This window comes from Orbicella faveolata, unplaced genomic scaffold (genome assembly GCF_042242905.1).
Source record: "Orbicella faveolata isolate gen_17 unplaced genomic scaffold, um_ofav_v1 contig_2, whole genome shotgun sequence".
In the NCBI taxonomy this organism is placed as follows: Eukaryota; Metazoa; Cnidaria; class Anthozoa; order Scleractinia; family Merulinidae; genus Orbicella; species Orbicella faveolata.
Window position 1 is genome coordinate 3,967,680 of NW_028301547.1, and position 19,479 is coordinate 3,987,158.

Sequence of the window (19,479 nt, forward strand, 5' to 3'; positions counted from 1 at the left end):
ACAATGAATATTTAATCTGTCGTTCATGCATTTCATTTCTTACGCAAATTTTTCCTATGCAAAAACACACTGTTGTTTAGTTTACACAAATTACCCAAAGGACAAAGAGACAATTACATATTTTTTGCGTGACACTGAGATCTGATTGGTTTAACTTCTTGAATGACATCTACAAAGGTGGGCAGCTTTACAGGACTTTGCCGAAAAGGCGAAAACGTTAATGGCGGAGGTCCCAGAATTAGGGAAGCGCTTGTTTGGAGGTTTTATTGCTTCTTGAATTTAATGAACCAAACCGTCTTTCTGAGAGGTTCGTGTCATATTCTGTAGTGCTATGGCGACAGAATATAGGCCCCGAATGGTAAGTTGTTTATCAGATTTCCAACTGTGACTCGGCCAGGAATGTTGGTTTCACTGATTCTTCTTCGATTCCCACGTTGTGATCTTTGATCTGCCTGGATAGGAGCCTAACAGTTGTTTCCAAGCTTTCCTATCCCTCGCTTTTTACATTAGGTTGAAAGATATTACTTAAGAGATCTAATAAAAGCTTTCCGAAGGTTATATTGCTACGACGTTCTGTTGCCGGTTTCTGCAGTTAGTCAGATTTAGTTGATTGTGCTCTTCAGCTAACAGACGTGTATTCTGTTGTATGCCGTTTTCGTTTCAGGGCACAAAGAGTGAAGATGTGGCCGTCGACCCTCATACGATGGATTTTTATCAATCGCAAACTGAAGATATAGATATTCAAGGTAACCTACGTACACAACAGCAGCTTTTAGACTTTGAGAATCACTTTGAAGCGATGTCGTCTGCGAGTGGGAATATTGTTGACATCGCTCTACCGGCTAATATAGGGACTTGTTCGAGTAGGTTGGTCAAAACCCCCTTTTGTAAGATTCCCATTGATCACTGCGGCAAATATAAGCTTACAACATTATTTTTGTTTTTCGGTAAGCCGATTTAAGAAATAAGCACGACTACAAAGCGAGAAACTATCGATATTGATGTTGTAAAATTACAAACAACGAAAAGCGACCGCTAAAGAAATTCGTTGTTGTGTAATCCCGTTCATTGCATGACAAGGTACACGAATTTCTATCGCACAACCTCTCTCTGAACACTCTTAAATCTTGTGGCGACTGCCTTCTGAGCCAAGAGTCTTCAAGGTCGTTAAGCCTGATAGTGATTGAGAACTGAGACATGTCGAATCGTCAATCGGCACGGATATAATCTGGAGCATGTTGGATGAAGTTTGATTTCCCATCAGGTTCTTTAGAAAGATCTTAATGACCTCCCTGCCTTTCCCACAAACCTTGTTATTAAAACCGTCGAAGTAAACTCAAGTTTTGAGCCGGTTCCCGGGCATTGAGGAGCCGGGTTAATATTGGTCCTGTATTTTATAGCCGAGTGATAAACGAGATATTTCGCAGCTGTACTCCAGTATTGCACATAAAATTCGTGACGTCAAGTTTTCAACCAAGGGTCATCTATATAAACTGCCATGAGTTTTTATACCTTACCTATATAAGCTTAAAACATCACAAGACAGCCCGATACAGGAGAGATCCTTTGTTCTCTCTCATCAAATGGCACTGCACTAGCCATTTGAACTAATTACATTGTTTTGAACATTTATTTATGACTTGGTTGTCATATAATTGATATTTCATTTTAGTATGGAATATTGTGGTTGCAAACAGCCGGTGTTTTCTGTTAAGTTCGTTTTAATCTTATGACATTCTTCAAAAGTATAATTCTATTATCTAACACTTCAAGCTAGGCAGGGCAATTTTTTTAAAAACAAAGTACAGCTCGAAAATTTAATAAAACTTCCAAATATTTTTCCTGTCTTAATAGTATTTTATATTCCAAATTAGCTACAAAAAAAAATAGTCATCTGTACAAAGTACATTCGCATTATATTATATATGCTGCTAATTTCAAGGGATAATTTAAAGTTTGTTAAAGTTTTGAGAGTTTTGAATATTCAATAGCATATAGTTTATTTCATGGCGTGACATTCCACAGAAAACTTTCTTTAATACATTTGGGTCGGAGAGCAAATCTTTTCTTTCGTCACTCCTTATATCTTAGATTCCTAGAAAAACACAATGTTTTGTATGGTTGATTTAGAGAGGGTGTATATCGTATGTAAAACTTTGGAAATTGATGGGGTCGAAGGTAATGCGTTTGTTTCGGGCCACCTGCGAGTCACAGACGCGTATATAGCGACAACACTTGATGTTCACGTGCAACAGTTTCGTCAACAGTAGAATTTGGCTCAAATTTTCTGTCAGTTAAAAGAGGAAACGGCGTAGAACATCGATATACCTTCACTGAATGCACCAATGGGCTTTCGCTGCAAGATTTCCGCTTTCAAATGCCAAAATCTACAATTATTTGCAAGAGTAAATTGGATATAAACCCTTGATGCAAATATCGAAGTGCTAGTGCCAGTCTACCTGAGCGCTGAATAAAAACACGACGCGCACGCAACCGAGGTCCACACAGAAAAGCGTGAGGGCGAAACATGGAGATCAGACAACCGGTGAATAGCAAAAAAAAAAATTGTGATCAAGCTGTTTGGATGAAAAATTATAACTTTCGTTATTTCTTCTAGAGCTACGATGAAATCCCTGGGCCCCTGGATAAAGGAGTGTCTATCACAAAGGGTTACTTTGGAGAACTCGACTATCAAAGTACGCATGAATACGAACAGTAGTGTTTTGCCCGGAACCGGCGCGCGCGACGTACAGCACACTTTATATCGACGAGGTTTCCTTTGTCATCACGTGTTGATTTTCAACAAAGTCATGCCCGTTTATTTTGCTTTCTTCTTCTAGATCATCGCCAGTTTTATGTAGGAGTTCATATTCCTCTGCGACCGAGAAAACACCATCACCATCAACGACATCACCATCACCGGCGAAGACATAGATCCCTCACACTCGATTCTACCGAGTCAGGTGAGAAATTGTGTTTACACTTGCTGGTTATTTCTGTAAAGGTTATGTATATAAGACATAGATTATGTTTTTTTTTATCTCATGGGGGATTTTTCGTTTCCTTTGTGGTTGAAGGAGGAAGGTTTGGGAGAAATGAAAATTCTTTTAAGCGAAGTGTGTTTATATTATAGAGTAAATGTGAGTAGCAAGGCCGGGCGAATTTGCTTCTGCCGCTGTAACGCGGAGCGTGGAACTTTTATTAAACTGTATGGATCGACATGACTAAACCTTTAAAGTGTTGTACGAATAAATTAGAATCTTTCCATTGTCACAAGCTTTTTTATCTCGTGTTACTTGTCAATAATCCTCTTCGATACCGGTAACTTGTTCATCGAACATTACGAAACTGACTTGATTTCTTCAGGTTTCACATTTCTTTATGTCACATGTTACAACTTATATTGCTGAGGGAAAGAAGCTGATTTCTGTGCTCCTTGGTTAAAACGCTTCAGTCTCATATTGTAGATTTTTTTGAAGTCCAAAATATCAATCGCATTGACTAGCAATGATTTCGTTATCATCTTGAAGTTTCATTAAGTGAAGCATGTGCGTAATATAAAGTCCCCATTACATCGTTGTTGTTAACTTATATACGATTCACCTCAATCAAGTGCGTCTGACGTTTGAAGAACTTTTATCTACCATGTGGAAACTCAAATACTGAAAATTATTTCTGTATTGTGAAGTGGCCAATGTTCACAAGCATCAACCACGCACAAAATTGTTCTCGTATATGTACAGCAAAAACGTGCGATAATAAATTTTGTTTTGTGGGCACGTTAGTTTTTCTTTGAACAACTTCTTTCAAGAATTTCTTCACCTGAGGTTTTTAATAAAATTGCATATATTTTGTACATGCTGAATTTGCTTTCAAGGTAACCTGTCGTTTGGTAAACAGTACATGTACTTGTACAGCTCTGAATGAATTTTTGGAGCACGCAGTTTAAATATATGGTTGAGTTGCTCTACTCAAAGGGTAGTTGTTGTAATCGAGTTTTGTTTTTCCCGGTGTTCAACCTCACAGCAGGCCATTAGGCACAATCTATCATTGTTTGAGAATTCTTTCCTTGAAACTGATTGTGCTTTTCCGTTCTGTGACCAAGTAATTGCTGTTTCACTGTAATTACACAATAACCAATCTAAAATGTACCTATCTTGTTGCTACAAATTGTAGCACGAAAAATTTTCTCCAGGGGCTATAGTTAATTGATTGGAATAATTAACGCGTTGTTTTCAATTAACAATTAACTCTGCCTGAAAGAAGGCATAATAATGCAGTTTTGAGGCAATCTTACCTACCTTATATTTTCTGGGTTGTTCTTACAATGTGTTGGAAACTAGTTGAATGACTTCTACAACTAGATACTGGTATTTTCTTAGTTTGTTTTTGTAGATCTCTACATGGGGTTTATTCTTAAATTTGTTTGTAATTTTCGTTAAAATGTACAAACCGACTGTGTTAATTTAAGCCAACCATCCTGCTTGTAAATACCCTGTTTCCCTTTATTTGATTAAAAACCACTTTATAATTAATAATAATTGCTTCTGGTGTTCAGCTTTTAATTGTTAATAACTGTTAATAAAAGGCAGTGATGATCAGTTCAAATATCTCATAGACATGAATTCTGGATCACAATCCAGATCTTTGGAGGACTGAGGAAAAGACAGGACGTTTTTGATTTTAGCCTGCAATATAGGTGTATTTTAGGTGAACATGGACCAAATATATCAGTGGTTATTTGATGGTCAGCATTGTGGTCTCTAGATTGAGGTGTCTGGGTTGAAATTCTGACCAGGGTCATTGTGTTTATGTTATGCTTTCAAGAAAGACTCTTGACCTTCATACAGGGGTATACATTGGTGCTGCGGCAACTAAGAGGGATATGACCGGCAATGGAAAAGTTCATGTATCTGATCCAAATTTTTATGGGAGAGGCAAAACTTAACTGCTTCATGCTAAATAACCCAGAGTCATGCGTGAACCTGTCTAACAACTAGGCTCCAAAAAGCCTTTCCTTTCCATTATTATTGTGGGACAGTGGAACCATGTATTGCGGTCACACCGTTATGCGGCCACTTTATTCTGGCCTGAACAAAAGCTTTGTCAGTCATTTTCTTGTTTAAAGAACTCCTTGAATATAACCAGACTTTTTGTGGCCTGTTGACGACTAGATTAATGGGGTTCCACTGTACCAAATAATTCAATATGCTTGTTTTCCAGATACCGCAACATCCTCATTGCCAATAGACAAAGTACGCTTTATTCTTGGTGGTGAAGAAAATGAACAGGAACAACACAAGATGTTCACGGAGTTGGCAACATATCAGTGCGACAAAGATGGAAATGAGGAGTGGAGGGAAATGGCACGGTGGCTGAAATTTGAAGAGGCTGTCGAAGAAGGTGGAGATCGCTGGAGTAAGCCGCATGTCGGTACTCTGTCTCTCTATAGCCTGTTTGAGCTGAGAAGTGCCCTTCTACGTGGAACAGTTCTGTTGGACATGAACGCAAGCAATTTACCTCAGATTGCAGGTTAGTATCTGATAGAATAACCTTTTACCCATTCTCATAATGGATTGAAGCAACTTGCGTGTTATTTTCCATTTGAGTTATTTGAAACTTTTGATTTCAAAGAGTGATTAGAGGAGCTACGTCACAGTTCCTGTGTCTCGAAAAGTATATCTTAAATTTTTCAAGTTCATCGCTTGTAATCCATGTCAGTCTTCTACATCCTTGATCATCCTTGTTTCTTTATGGTTTATTAGTATCTTTGTAATGTTTCCCTATCTTAGTATACTATTATTTTCATGCTGGAGGGTTTCCATCAATTTGAAGGTAATTCTGTACATAGCAAAAATAACTCAAAATGCCATGATTGAGCCTCTTTAGGGTCTAATGTATTTGTAATGACTCTTCTTCTTCTCTAAGATCTTGTCCTTGATGATATGGTGAATAAAAATTACTTGGAACAAGATAACAGACAGAGAGCTCGCGAAGTACTCTTGAAGAAGCATCGTCACCAGGGGGTGAAATCCTCGAAAAAGAAAAGTTCTACCATGAGCAGCTTTGGATCATTTGCAAAGAAAGCCTCATCAGCAGGTCTTAGTGAAATGTTAAAACGTTCAGACTCCTCGCAAAAGACAACAGCTCCTAAAACCTTGGAGGTAGTGGCAGAAGATCACAATGGTGGAGAATTCCCTCATTTGCCATCAGCTGCAGATTTAGTGGGAAAAGAGAAGGAGAGTGGACAGAATGGTGATGTGAAGCAATCAGAATCAGATACTGGCCTAGAAACGGTAACTCAAGCTGCAGTCTTATCGCTCATTATCATACTTCATTGATTGTTGCTCAGCTTGTACTAATTAAAATTCAAAATGTTCAAAACAGAAGAGAACAGCTGGTGCAAAACAGCTTGTGGTTGCCTTGATGCTTTGATCAGGCTGTGATTAATATTAGCAAAATTTTGCCATTTGCTTTTCTTTGCTTATGACTGAGTGGTTAATTATTGTAGGCATGTATACTCTCCACCCAATGAATTTCAGTAAGAAACATAAATCTACTAGTGAACTAAAATTTTAGCATTGAGAATGTGCACACAGAATGAAACCTAAAACAAGAATTATCTTGAAAGATGTTCTGGTATATCATTAACCGTGAAATCCTGGTTTTATTAAAAACTGCCAACTGGGATAATTTACCACCCTGTTTGTGCTATATCTAATGCCTTTTTCTGTCATCTACGATGGTTTCTATTTGTAGCATTTCTTGCAAATTTATCTCTTTACTTAAAACTTTTAACCACCATGCAAGCAATTGAAAACATTGAATAATTTGTGTTCTGAATGTTGCATGAAGTTCCTATTGAATGAAGTTTTTAAATTATGATGATACTAAAAGTACAATAACTTCATTTTGCATTTGATCTAAATGCAAGATTCTCATTTCAGTTTGATGCCAACTTCATGAAGAAGATTCCTGCTGGAGCAGAAGCATCCAATGTCCTTGTTGGAGAGTTAGATTTCTTGAAGAAACCAGTGACTGCATTTGTGCGTCTGGAGAATGCTTCTCTTCTGGGTGACCTTACTGAAGTGCCAGTACCCACACGGTTTATCTTTTTCATGTTAGGACCTCCTGGCACTCCAGGACGGTACTATGAAGTCGGACGTGCCATAGCAACACTGATGTCTGATGAGGTAAGTGTTTGTTAAATTCATGTTGGTAGATCATCCTGTTTACAGAACACAGGTCAACATTCAAGGCTTACATGTTAGGGTAATGCTTAGAAGAGTGATAAAAATAATGTATTTTGTTGCAAGCATTGTACATTATTTTGCCATTTGGTATGACATGACCTACTGTTTAAAGCAGAAGTCCTCTTCTGAGAGGTATTCAGTTCAATTCTTTTGTTTTAATATTGCTTAAGTACGGTAACTGACATGTTGTTTATGTGATAGGTTTTTCATCAAGTTGCTTACAAGGCTCACTGCCGTGAAGACTTGTTGGCTGGAATCGATGAGTTCCTAATGCAGGTATGTTTTTTGCCCTTTGTAGTCTTAATCGATCTAACTCAACTTGTAAGAGCGTAGGACTTTGGACTGTTTGTTGTTTGTTTGTTTGTTTGTTTGTTTTTTCTTATTTTGCATTTAGTTTGAAAATTTAATAATATTTGCAAAATGTGTCAAAGAATTTATTGAAGAACAATAATATTGTTCTTACACTTGCAAGGCAGCTTAGGCATTTAAAATTGGGAAATCTACTGAAGGTCTGAGCAAGTTCTGGAAAATTCTTCATGTAAAAGGGTTTGACTTTTATACTCTTACAATTTTATTTAAATTGTTTTTCAGGTGACGGTGTTGCCACCTGGTGAATGGGATCCCTCTATCCGTATTGAACCCCCTGATGTGATACCTGAACAGGGTAAACGGCTTGAGTCAGCTAAATCTGCAGGTAATGGAGATGAAGAAGAGCATGACCCTGCGGGCGACAGAGAAGAACAGCTTCAGAAGACAGGAAGGTTAGAGGAAAAAAAAAAAGTTAGATAGTAATATGAGTGCATAATGACGGAATGAAATGTTCTGACAGTTACAGTTTGCCAAGAAGCTCTTAGGTTCCTTGAACTCGCAGGCTTGTTGTACTTACATGACTTTGTATGATGGAAATTTTTACAGTGTTTTTTACATCAGTTGTGTTTTATTTGGCTAAAACTTTGTTTTACAATGTCTTCCAATTAGTCAACTGCTGAAAAGAAATTCTCCCGTTGTGGAGAAAAGTGTTGAGGATGGCTCAAACAATAACTGTGACTAGTCATCTAGCTGTTATCCAAAGTAATTGTCATCATTCCTTCTTGTTACACCATGGGGTACATAAGCCTTGCCCAAAGTAATGGTGCAGTACAAATAATTATTAATAACTACCCGATAGGTTGTGTGGAGGTCTTCTTGCTGATATCAGGCGCCGAGCTCCTTGGTACTGGAGTGATTTTAAGGATGCCCTCAACCCTCAGTGCATTGCGTCGATCATCTTTATCTACTTTGCTTGTCTCACACCAATCATTACATTTGGAGGGTTAATGGGAACAAAGACAGGGAAGAATATGGTAATTTGAGTTCTTTGAACCTCAGTATGTTAATATAATCAACAATTATTCCTCAAGCATGTGTTGGATATAAAATTGTAGATGGCTTTAATCATCTCATGTCAAACAAGCGTGAGTGGAATAAAAATTATCTCCAAAATAAAGAAAGCTAGACTAAAATAAAAATAAAAATGCCCCCCAAAATCATGTGTACACCTACCATATTTGTGGCGCATGGCATAATGGCTTATAACCCATGATGGCTAAGCCAATGAAAGCTCTTGAATTGCATTATCCAATGATCCAGGGTTTAATAGTAATTATTGTCATAGTGGAGCCCCCTATAGGAAATACTGTTAATGGTACAAAAGTTCTGAAGACAATAACTCTCCAATAATGTCATGGCTGTTAGCATTAGTCCCAGAAATCCTTATTCTCTGAAATAAAGCAATTTCAAGCTTAACTTGACTTGTTAACAGATATTTACAGCAAGTTGAACCAAACCTGCTGATTTCATTTGTTGTTGTTGTTGTTGTTGTTGTTGTTGTTGTTGTTGTTGTTGTTAATGGAGCTTGTCCAAATAGCAAAAGACCCTTTGCATGATCCAGTCACATGATACAAAATCAGCCATGCTGGGATGCAAGTTGGCACAGTGGGACATCAAAAACAAAGAAACTATCACCAGTCCAGCCTGACTTTCCTTTGTTTTTGATGTCCCACTGTGTAACCTGCTTCCCAACATGGCTAATTCCACACCATGTGACTGGATCATGCATAGGGCCCATTACTGGTACTCTGTTCTTACCTTTAAAACTTATTTTCTCTATGTGTAAAACAAAAACACTGATTCCTTCCAATGGGGCAGCCCATACATGCACATGGTACATGTGCTCATTTGGGCTATATAACACCTTGAAAATTGTGGCCCTGCATGTACACAAGTAGCAGCTGACTCCAGAAGCAAAATCTGGTTCAAGTCATGTCCAGAACTTACTTTGTAAAAATATTTTTTGTTAAACCAAGGGGAAATAAAGCTTGTTGTTGTTGTTGAACATAACAGTAATTTTAGAAGAGCTTCCAAAAATGTTTATTGTGGATTTTAATCAGGGCTGGGCACCAGGCAAATTGACTTGCTGTGTGGCTGATTTTTGCGGCTTTGAGGATGATTTTGCCCTCCTTTTGACATCTAGAGAAAATTGTTTCTCTTTGCTAGTTATATATGTTTGTACATACAGTATATATTTTTTCATTGTAGGCTGCAATGGAGCAAATTCTCGCAGGAGGCATTGGTGGAGTTCTGTTCTCTCTGTTTGGTGGTCAGCCTCTTATTATTCTGGGTGCGACCGGTCCTATGTTAGTCTTTGAAGAAATTCTTTACACATTCTGTGACAAATTCGGCATGGACTATCTGCCATTTCGTTTGTGGATTGGCATTTGGACAATGCTGTACTGCTTTGTCTTGGTGATAACAGACGCCAGTGCGCTTGTGCGATACTTCACCCGTTTCACTGAAGAATCCTTTGCCACGTTAATTGCACTGATCTTCATTGTCGAGGGTTTCAAAAAGTTGTTCCACGTTCTGCACGATAGCCCTGTTCCCACAACAGATTCGGATTATAGACGATACGGTTACATGGAAGAACATTCTTGCCTGTGCTTGCCAAAGCAATCTGATGATTTGCATTCATCCCATTCATCGCCAAACACATCATTTGTCAATGCGACCACCCTTACTCCCCTTGACTACTCAATGGGAGATTGTGCGAGATACGGCGGTGAACTTGTGGGAGATGCATGTCACGATAATGTGTTCTTCCTGTCTGTTATCCTCGCCCTTGGAACCTTTTTCTTGGCTATTTCACTGAAGGGGTTCCGTACCAGCTCTTATTTCCCTACAAAGGTGAGATTCTTTTGAAATTCATGTTACAGTGATTGCAGATGACAATAAAGTCACCTTCTATGATTAATAAGTTTATCAATGCGACATCCCTTGTTCCCCTGGACTATTCAATGGGAGATTGTGCAAGGTATAGTGGTGAACTTGTGACGACTGTTGAACAGAAAAACAACCTGGAAGGAAAAAAACAAAGACGTTTTCTTATCAGCTAGTGATTAAGTCCTTACCTTTGTCACCAGAAAAATCACTGAAAAATTAGTTAATCTACCAATATTTCAGGAATTGTTTAATTTGTTCAATCAATGTTTTTTTTTCTTCTTTCTCATAACAGGTCCGTGCAGTCGTCTCAGACTTTGCCATCTTAATAAGTATAATGATAATGGTTGGTGTAGACCTTGCATTTGGTGTCAACACACCAAAGCTTGATATTCCATTGAAATTCCAACCCACAAATGCCGAGGAGAGGGGATGGGTGATCCCTCCACTGGGCAAGAACCCTGTGTGGACGATTCCGGCCGCAGCCATCCCAGCGTTACTTGCAACTATTTTAGTTTTCATGGATCAACAGATCACGGCTCTGATCGTGAACAGAAGAGAACATAAACTTAAGGTACGCCTTGTACAGTACGATGCTTGTATGTTACCTGTTCATTTTCTCTGTATGTTAGCCAAGATGGCACATGTATCTGATATCAGCCTTTTTCTTGTGTTGTGCAGGGTATCTTTCAGTATAGCATTGAGATTTGTTGATGGAGCAGCAGGGGAGGGTCATGTGTCAATGTGTGTGAATCCCAGTTGGATAAACACTCAGGTTCATAAATTAACTGTTGAATAAGATGGAATCAGTGTACTAATGTTATCATGGTTTTCCTCTGCAGAAAGGAGCTGGTTACCATCTTGATCTCCTACTTGTAGCCATCATCATTGGTATCTGTTCATTGCTGGGTTTGCCGTGGGTAGTTGCCGCGACTGTTTTGTCAGTTGGTCACGTACAGAGCTTGTTTGTTGAGTCTCAATGCACAGCGCCTGGAGAGAAAGCTAAATTTCTTGGTGTAAGGTGCGTTGATTAAAATTCCTTTTTTTGACCCCAGTTTTCTAAAATATGTTGATGTAATATATCAAAAATGAAAGACTGTGTTTGACTACATTTCCAAACACCGAGAGGAGAGTTGAAAAGGCCTCGCGCACGATGTTGGTGTACAAATCAAAATTAGCAAAAATCGGACGAAAATTTGTTTTAGAAATGCTGTAATTCGCAGGTTATTAATTTTTTTTTTAATCTTCGCAAGTAGCGTAACACATCGGGCCGTATTTTACGCTATTCTTATCGCGCCCATTGCAGGCGCGATTTGCCATTTTTGCCTATTTGGCAAATTTTGCTTTTTGCCAAAATCGCGCACGTTACTCCTTTTGGTGGTTTTTGCTTTTGCCTTTCGCGCCAGCAAAAACATCGCGCCCTTTTGGCTTTTTGCGTATTTTGCCTTTATTCCGAGTCCAGCAAACTGAGTTGGTTCAATTCCGAATGTAAGCTTCCTTAATCATAATACAGGTTTCGCAAGGCAAAGCGTTGCAAATTATTGTTAAAGGAGCTCTTTTGAATCACAAAAATGGAATCACAAAAATGGAGAAAAGCGTTCTCCAGAACGCAAACTATAACAGAACGCCACATGCTAGTAAGTTACGCTATATATCGCTATCAGGGTGCTTACCAAGGATTTGGAAACTGTAACTTTAAACACACGTTTGTCCAATTTTTGTCCAGCCCGGCAATCTTGAGAAAATGACAGAACGATTCATCTTATGTCTTTTTTTATTTCTTTTCACACGCACTAAGCAAACAAGTTCCCTGCATCTTCTTGTCCATTTCGTGTTCATCACGGCCATTTTGTTATTTACAACAAGCCCAAATTATGTCCAAATAAGGAAATGGATGGACGAGTCGAGTTAGACTGGGATTGAAAGGTTTCCCCATGAAGAGAAAACAAAACAAAACATCGACGTGTTGGTTGACCTTTATTACGGTGTTGTTCGCCAACTTTGCGGAAGGATCGGCGAGGATAACGTTCAATCTCAACTGAGCATTCGCCTGTGAAAATAGCATCACTAAAAGTATCATAAAATGCTCGCTTCGGCTTTTTGTCAGTACTTTGCACCGCTCGCGTACCCCAGCCTTTATTACGGTGTTGTTCGCCAGCGCTCTAGCGGCAAAAGCGCCACGAGGCAAAATTAGCAAAACGACAAAATGGCAAAAATAGCGCGGGCCTGAAAGGCAAAAAAAATGCGCGATGCCGAAGGCGCGATTGGCAAAACGCAAAATTTGCGCGAAAGGCAAAAAAGGAAAAAAGTGCTCGAAACGTGCGAACAAAGGCGCGATAAAATGACAAAGCTTTTAAATTAAAAACGTGGTCTCACGCTAGTTTTTTAATCATATTTTTTTGACAGATACAACCACAAATGAAAGAATCCCACCATTTTAAAGCAAAATTTAGGTGCACTTTGGAGACACCTTCTTGAATTGAATTGTTCACACTAAGAAGTTAAAAATTACAATAATGCACTTTCCGTTTTGGTCAAAAAGTGGGGGAAAAACGGCACTTTTTGCCTAACCTGTTTTCCGAATTTTGTTATTGTTCTTCTAATAAATCTCTTTCAGACGGAAAATTTCGCTTTTTAGGGTGCACATAGATGGAACTTTAATTCTGCGAAGTTTTACGACCACTGGCTTTAAGAATGACGATTTCAGATTTTTTATTATTTTGCACTATTTATATTAATTTTTTTTAACAATCGATCCATAAATAAATATTACATAATATTAACAACAAGAACACAGAAAAAAATTACAATGTAGCTAAGCTATGTTCTAGTGGGTGACAAAACTCACTCACAATTTAGAAACTTCCAATTGACATGCACATGTAACTAGATCTATTATTCATCTCACAGGGAACAGCGTGTTACAGGAACCATGATTTTTATCTTGATTGGTTTAACTGTGTTCATGTCTCCAATCTTAAAGGTTTGTATTATCAAATTATTCACTGTTGTTAAACATTTGTTATATTCTTTGTTGTGCAACTGATGTCATAAATCCATGACGATGATGATGATAATGCATTCTCTTCACAGTTTGTACCAATGCCTGTTCTTTTCGGCCTCTTCTTCTATATGGGAGTTTCCGCACTCAAAGGATTGCAGGTAAGTACTGTTACACTAGGTTCCTTTGAAGTAGTAGTTAAGTTTCTATCAAAGAGGAAGAGTTAACTTGAATTATTTTGGTCGCTCTTTGACCATCCAGGTAAACTCTCCATATATGCAGGCATCTGTGTGTGGATAGTGTGCAGTATGTAAAGTTAAATTTCTTGTAGACCATGCCTGTGAACAGTAGATGGGTGTCCATGTAGATTCGCAGTAATTACATCCTCAGTGGCAGTACAGAATATTTAATAATCCCTTGTATTTTGAGGTAAAATCTGATTCGCTGTGTGTTCTATCTAACAGTTCTTTGAGAGATTAAAGATCATTTTCATGCCAATCAAGCACCAGCCTGATCTGATGTATTTGCGCCAAGTCCCGGTCAACAGAATCCATATCTTCACATTGATTCAGTTGTTTTGTTTGGGTGTACTGTGGCTCATCAAGTCCACTGACGCTGCCTTAATCTTCCCTGTTATGGTTGGTACTGTTTTGTTGTTACATGTAACATAGTTTTTAGATCTCCCATTGTGTGGGCATATTTAGACTTAAGAGACCTTTTGAAGTGGAAACGGGGGCTTATTAGGAAAAAAGCTCTTACTAGATTTTAAACGTGATTGTAAATTGTAACATTTTGCAGTGAAATTCCAATTTTTGGAAACACCAAGGGAAACAAACATTTGAATAAAATATCAGGTTGTTCGAAAAATCAGGAGTAAAATTACAGTGTTTAATTTAGGACAGGGAAACAACTTTTTCTTCCAAGTTATCAGGAAAGTTGAAAAATAGAGGGTTTGTGAAATCAGGATTTCACTGTTTTTTAAATGGAATTTGTCAACACTTTCTGAAGAAATCTCTCTTAACATACAGGTGTTGATGTTGGTCGCTGTTCGCAAAGTGATGGAGAAAGTTTTCACTCTTCATGAGCTTGAAGTTTTAGATGATTTAATGCCGGAGAGCATTAAGAAGAAAAAAGCAGAAGCATTGCATAAAAAGGATGATGACTACGAGTATGATGAAGATGATGATGAGTGTTGCCATCACGACGATATAGATGGCAAGAAGGTAAAGGCACATGTGCACTAGAATGGGTGTGCCACACCCATAAAGATAGGTACTGTAATTAATACCGAGTTCATAGGATCGCAATGTGAACAAAGAGCAATGTATGCAGTGCCCTCCACACGCAGTGAGTGCCTGTAATGTTTCTAGTTACCATTTTCTGTTTCTCGGAAACGTGCACCTCTCAACTTTAAAATCAAAAGTTGTTCTCTGTTTTCCAGGAATTTTTCTGAGGCTAAAACTGATTTTAAAAACTAATGTTTTGGGAAGTTTGACTTTCCTTCTTCAGAAATTGAAGAAAAAAAAACCGTAAAGTCAATATGGCAGAGTGATGTATTTCTTTGCTTTGTAACCACTCCTTGGGGCATCTCATGACAGTTACATGAAACAAAAGTCATTGTGAAAATGCACGGCAAATGTGGCTAAAAGACACATCAAGAAAATGGCATGAATATGAGATATCACGGTCACTATTTCCATCTTTGCCTATGGTCCTTTCATTAAGGCCATTTTAGTAACCATCTTTCTTGACTCATTGAGAGGCATGGTAGTCTCATGGTTAGTGCAGGTGTATAAATGGGTACCAACAAACGTAATGCTTGGGGTAACCCTGCGATGGACTAGCATCCCATCCAGGGGGGAGTAGAAATTCTCTCAGTCGTTTCATGCTACAGAAACCGGAATAAGCTCCAGCCTGTTGGGCCACTTGGCTCGTATACAGACTTAACCTTTACCATCTTGACTTATACATGATTTCCCTGTTCAGGAACTAGTTGATGGTAAAGAACTCACTGAAGGGAAAGAACTGAATGGTAAAGCAAATTGTGAAGTTCCCTTCAACATGTCAGAAGAGATGTGCAAGACCGGACTGTGGAAAACGTTTGTGAAGGATGGATCAAGGACCAAGCCAGAGCACAGGAAAGGCAAATCAGGCGACAAACACAAGCATAAACATAAACACCATCACAGCCACAAAAATAGACACAATCGGCACAAGAAAGACCGCGAAGAACGGAAAGAAGACGAGGGATTGTGGATGCTTGGTAAAAAGACTGAGGGTGATGATGATGACGAAGGAAGCGACGAAGGAAGCGACGCAGAACTACAAAGAAAACTTTCGACCATTAACGAGGACAAGGCTGATGTTGTGATTGACATGGGGCAGATTCAGAAATCTCTTCTGGAGCAGACTGATAATGGTGATGTTCCGATGGTCGGTGAAGGCAACAAGGAAAGTGACAAGCCAGCGGGTACTGCTGAAGATGTTGTCTGAAGTGTTTAGAGGGTAATCATCCTTAATAATATGAGCCAGGTAACAACACTGTATCCATACATGTAAATGAAGCAGTGTTTGTTTTTATACTCATCAGTAAGAACCCTGTTGTATGTAATTAAATTCTTTGGTAGTAATTATAGTTTTAAAAATATACATGATAACTCGCCTTAAAACCAGTTTTCAAAATTGAACTTTCTCCACTCAGACATGATCATATGATGTCACTACATTGTAGCTATTGAATTTTTTTAATAAATAGTGTTATGTAGACGTGTAACAGTAAACAGCCAAAGATTGTTTTTCTGCAGTTTTGGATGAACTGTGTGGCAAAAATGATGGAATAGGCAATTAAAACACTTCCGAATATAAGAAATAGGTTGCATCTGAAAACATTACCGCATTCTGTTCTTAGAGATGGAGTTTAACAGTGGTAAAAGAGTAAATTATATTCTAAGACATTGGCAACTTTTTTATGTTATCTTGTCTGAGAGGAAATGGTATCTTAAAAATATAACCATGCTTATACTTAGGCAGGTATGTTAAATGGTAATTGTGATAATTAATTCAAGGTGATATAGTTGGCATTCAGAATGCTTGATTGGTCGTTACATTTCAGCATAATTTTCTTGAAGGTAGATGTAAACAACCATGTAGATAGTCCATGTAGGTTTGGATTTATTAGATTTACGTAAAAACAATTTTTTTTCCTCATTTGTGGTTAATCGCATAAGAAGAAAAGCTAACTTCTCGTTTATAATTAGAAAACAGGCCAGTAAAAAAAGGTCCAAAAAATGAATAAAACCAACGTAATGTAGTTTTTATTCAAACTTGTGTAGCACAGAGAAAAATGGTATCATTTCGTGGTTTCTGCTGTGTTAAAATAAATTTCAGTATTTTTGTATTTTTAGTAAGGCAAAACGGGGGCAGGCCCTCTTATAAATGGTTTCATTTCTTCGCTGATCGCTTCCAGGCATCATTTGGCTGGTCACGCAAGGCTTTTCGAAGGGAGGATTGCGTGACAGCCCAAAATATGGCAAAGGTAATGGTATCAATGTAAGTGGCTTCACTTCCCTTTGAGTTTGTGTAAGTTACACAGTTGGAGTGAAGTGAAAGCCAAGAATTCAAGTAAAAAGTTTAAAAAATAAATCTATAGATTTCAAATACACCCTTTTTGACACTAGCTTAATCAATGTGGGACACATTTCCAACAATCTTGTATTTGCAAATTTGGAGAGAAGTTATTTATTCCAACTTTACACAGCAATTTAGAAGCAGATATCACTTTTGTAACACTACATTGTACGCAGTTTGTCTGTTTTTAAATCAGTCTTTTTTGGCATTTGAATTTCCAACGGCTTTTTCAAAACATCCTTAATATTTTACTGTACGTGTTGGAGTAATTTTTATGAAATCAAAACATCTGTACATCAGGCAGACATAATTTGGTGTATGCATGTGATAATTTGCATTTCAGTTCTTTATGCTCGAAGTGGTACCTTCTTGTATAACATAGTAATTTTGTCATTCAAGAAGGTAGATAACATAATTGAGATTTTGCCCGAAATATGAATTATTTATGTCTCGGGTAAAATCTCAATCATGTAATCTATGGGGACGTTGAAAACATTGTAAGTCTGTAAGTTTCATTTTATTTCATTATGAACAGTGAAGGGTGATGGACTAAGGCCAAAGGTATATATGTTGTGGTTTAAGTTTGCTTTATAAATTTCAATATTTTAATCAGTTTTATTTTTATTTTCCTATGCTTGCGAGCGCAGTAACGATTATGACAGATAAATGAAAGTAATTATTGGCCTGAAAACCGTCAAACCAAAATCAAATTTCAACCACAATGTGTAAACTGGATTTTTAAATACCTATGTACAAAGTAAATCAAGTTGTGAAAATTAAGTATTTATAGCACAAAACACTGTAATTTAAATCAAATCAGTAATTACGTTTGCTGAGGGTCTTTTGGAGGGGGAGGCCACCATTATTTAGCGTATTATTTTAGTTAGTGTAATTTTTTGTAACTTAAAGTACGTTAAAAATGTCCAATGGAAACAAATTTGATGGTAACACGATTAGTCTTTGTCTTTGCTTAAGTTTACGTAAACTTTTTAAGGCACTTTTCTTTCTCAGGAGCCTAGATATGCTCCAACATTGAGTCACAATTAGAAATACAGCAGTTGTGAACTCGGCAAGTAATTGAATAAGCTAATTAGATAATTAATACATAACTAAAAGGAGGTTGGGGGAGACAAATGTCTGTCTATGGGCGTGAGTTTTAGAAAACCTGACAGAGACGTTCAACACTAGTCCCGAGAATTGTACACTAAGAAAAACAACCAATGAAAGATTCCTTGCATCTCTGTAGAGCTGTGCAATCAGTTTGGAAAGGTTATACACTCGAAGCGCGGACGTTTTTCTCGGTTAACCAAAACTGACGCGTGGAGGGAGACATTTGTTCGCTCGGGTTAAACAGTAAGCTGTTGAGTCTGGTTGTCTTGATGGAGAAACATTGCATTAAATAAAACTTGTGTCATTTCAAGTTCCACTTAAATCAAACCTATGCTCATTTTGTGCAGGTCTTGTTGGACACTAAATAAAGTTCACTCGTTCACATGATGACTACTTTTTTGTTGTACTGTATAACTGCTTAGTTTTTTTTTTTGGGGGGGGGGGGTTAGGGAAGGTGTTGTACAAAATATGAAGTGTTCTCAAAAAATTAAAATCGACGGCGATTGTCGGCGAAAGAACGCGTGCTCTTCATGAAATTTCGCGCCAAATCGTGTGAGCGCCAAAGCTTCTGTGTTTGTGTTCCTGAGGACTAACCCCAAGGACCCTTTGAACTTAACTTCTATTTAACCGTCCTCGCATTGGCATGTCTGACAAAAAACGTCTATTCCCTTAGCTTTTTACTTACAACCATATATATGAAAAAGAACCTATTATAACATAAGCCATTGGGAGGTCTTCAAAACAATTACGGGACCCCATACATGATAGACCACCTAAATATTTAGAAATAAAAAAATATAAAACCTATCAAAAAGAAAAACGTGGACACGTCACTTATCTCTCGCTAAAAACTAAATGCTCCCTCACACCTTTCTTGAAATTGGCGACAGTAGTAGCCTGTTGGACCGACAAGGGCAGAGAGTTTTACTTGTCTACAGTTCTGTTAAAAAGTTAAATTTAAATAAATCAGTTCCTACAGAATTCTTCAGAGTACATTCATCTTTTCCCCTTAAAGAATATTTATCAGGTCTGAGAAAAACTGCGCAAGTGTAGCAGCTGTCATAAGCTTGTAATTTTATTTGTCGTCATTGCAGCAGCTGCTATTGTTTTGGGGCTGCGTGCATTGTTGCTGTTGTTTGTTATATTTTTCTCTCAAAAGGTATCCAGCAGTTCATGAGAGACCTTACGAGAGCTGCTACAGGACCCAAAAACTGTACGTAAAACTGATTAAAG

General features: G+C 37.9%; 1 protein-coding gene across 2 annotated transcripts; it reads left to right on the forward strand.

Moving 5' to 3' along the window:
• The first annotated feature begins 180 nt into the window (after positions 1 to 180).
• Positions 181 to 18,633, forward strand: LOC110061847 (sodium-driven chloride bicarbonate exchanger-like). Of its 2 annotated transcripts, none has more exons than XM_089288885.1 (17): positions 181 to 358; positions 665 to 746; positions 2,841 to 2,963; positions 5,224 to 5,532; positions 5,929 to 6,296; positions 6,948 to 7,193; positions 7,455 to 7,529; positions 7,845 to 8,014; positions 8,422 to 8,596; positions 9,831 to 10,475; positions 10,804 to 11,082; positions 11,351 to 11,529; positions 13,419 to 13,491; positions 13,602 to 13,670; positions 13,974 to 14,147; positions 14,538 to 14,732; positions 15,496 to 18,633. In XM_089288885.1, exons 1-17 carry the CDS (start codon positions 332 to 334, stop codon positions 16,000 to 16,002), a joined length of 3,696 nt encoding a protein of 1,231 aa, XP_089145011.1. In that variant the 5' UTR covers positions 181 to 331; the 3' UTR covers positions 16,003 to 18,633. The 2 variants fall into 2 exon arrangements, with proteins under 2 accessions (XP_089145011.1, XP_089145012.1); XM_089288886.1 differs by lacking the exons at positions 181 to 358; positions 665 to 746 and adding exons at positions 2,190 to 2,545; positions 2,618 to 2,696.
• Positions 18,634 to 19,479: the final 846 nt, after the last annotated feature.

Excerpts from the sequence above, each read along its gene's own strand:
- LOC110061847 (XM_089288885.1), top strand. The coding sequence starts at position 332 with ATGGCGACAGAATATAGGCCCCGAATG. Across the intron at positions 7,530-7,844 it reads TCGATGAGTTCCTAATGCAG|GTGACGGTGTTGCCACCTGG; the intron begins GTATGTTTTTTG and ends ATTGTTTTTCAG. Across the intron at positions 14,148-14,537 it reads CCTTAATCTTCCCTGTTATG|GTGTTGATGTTGGTCGCTGT; the intron begins GTTGGTACTGTT and ends CTTAACATACAG.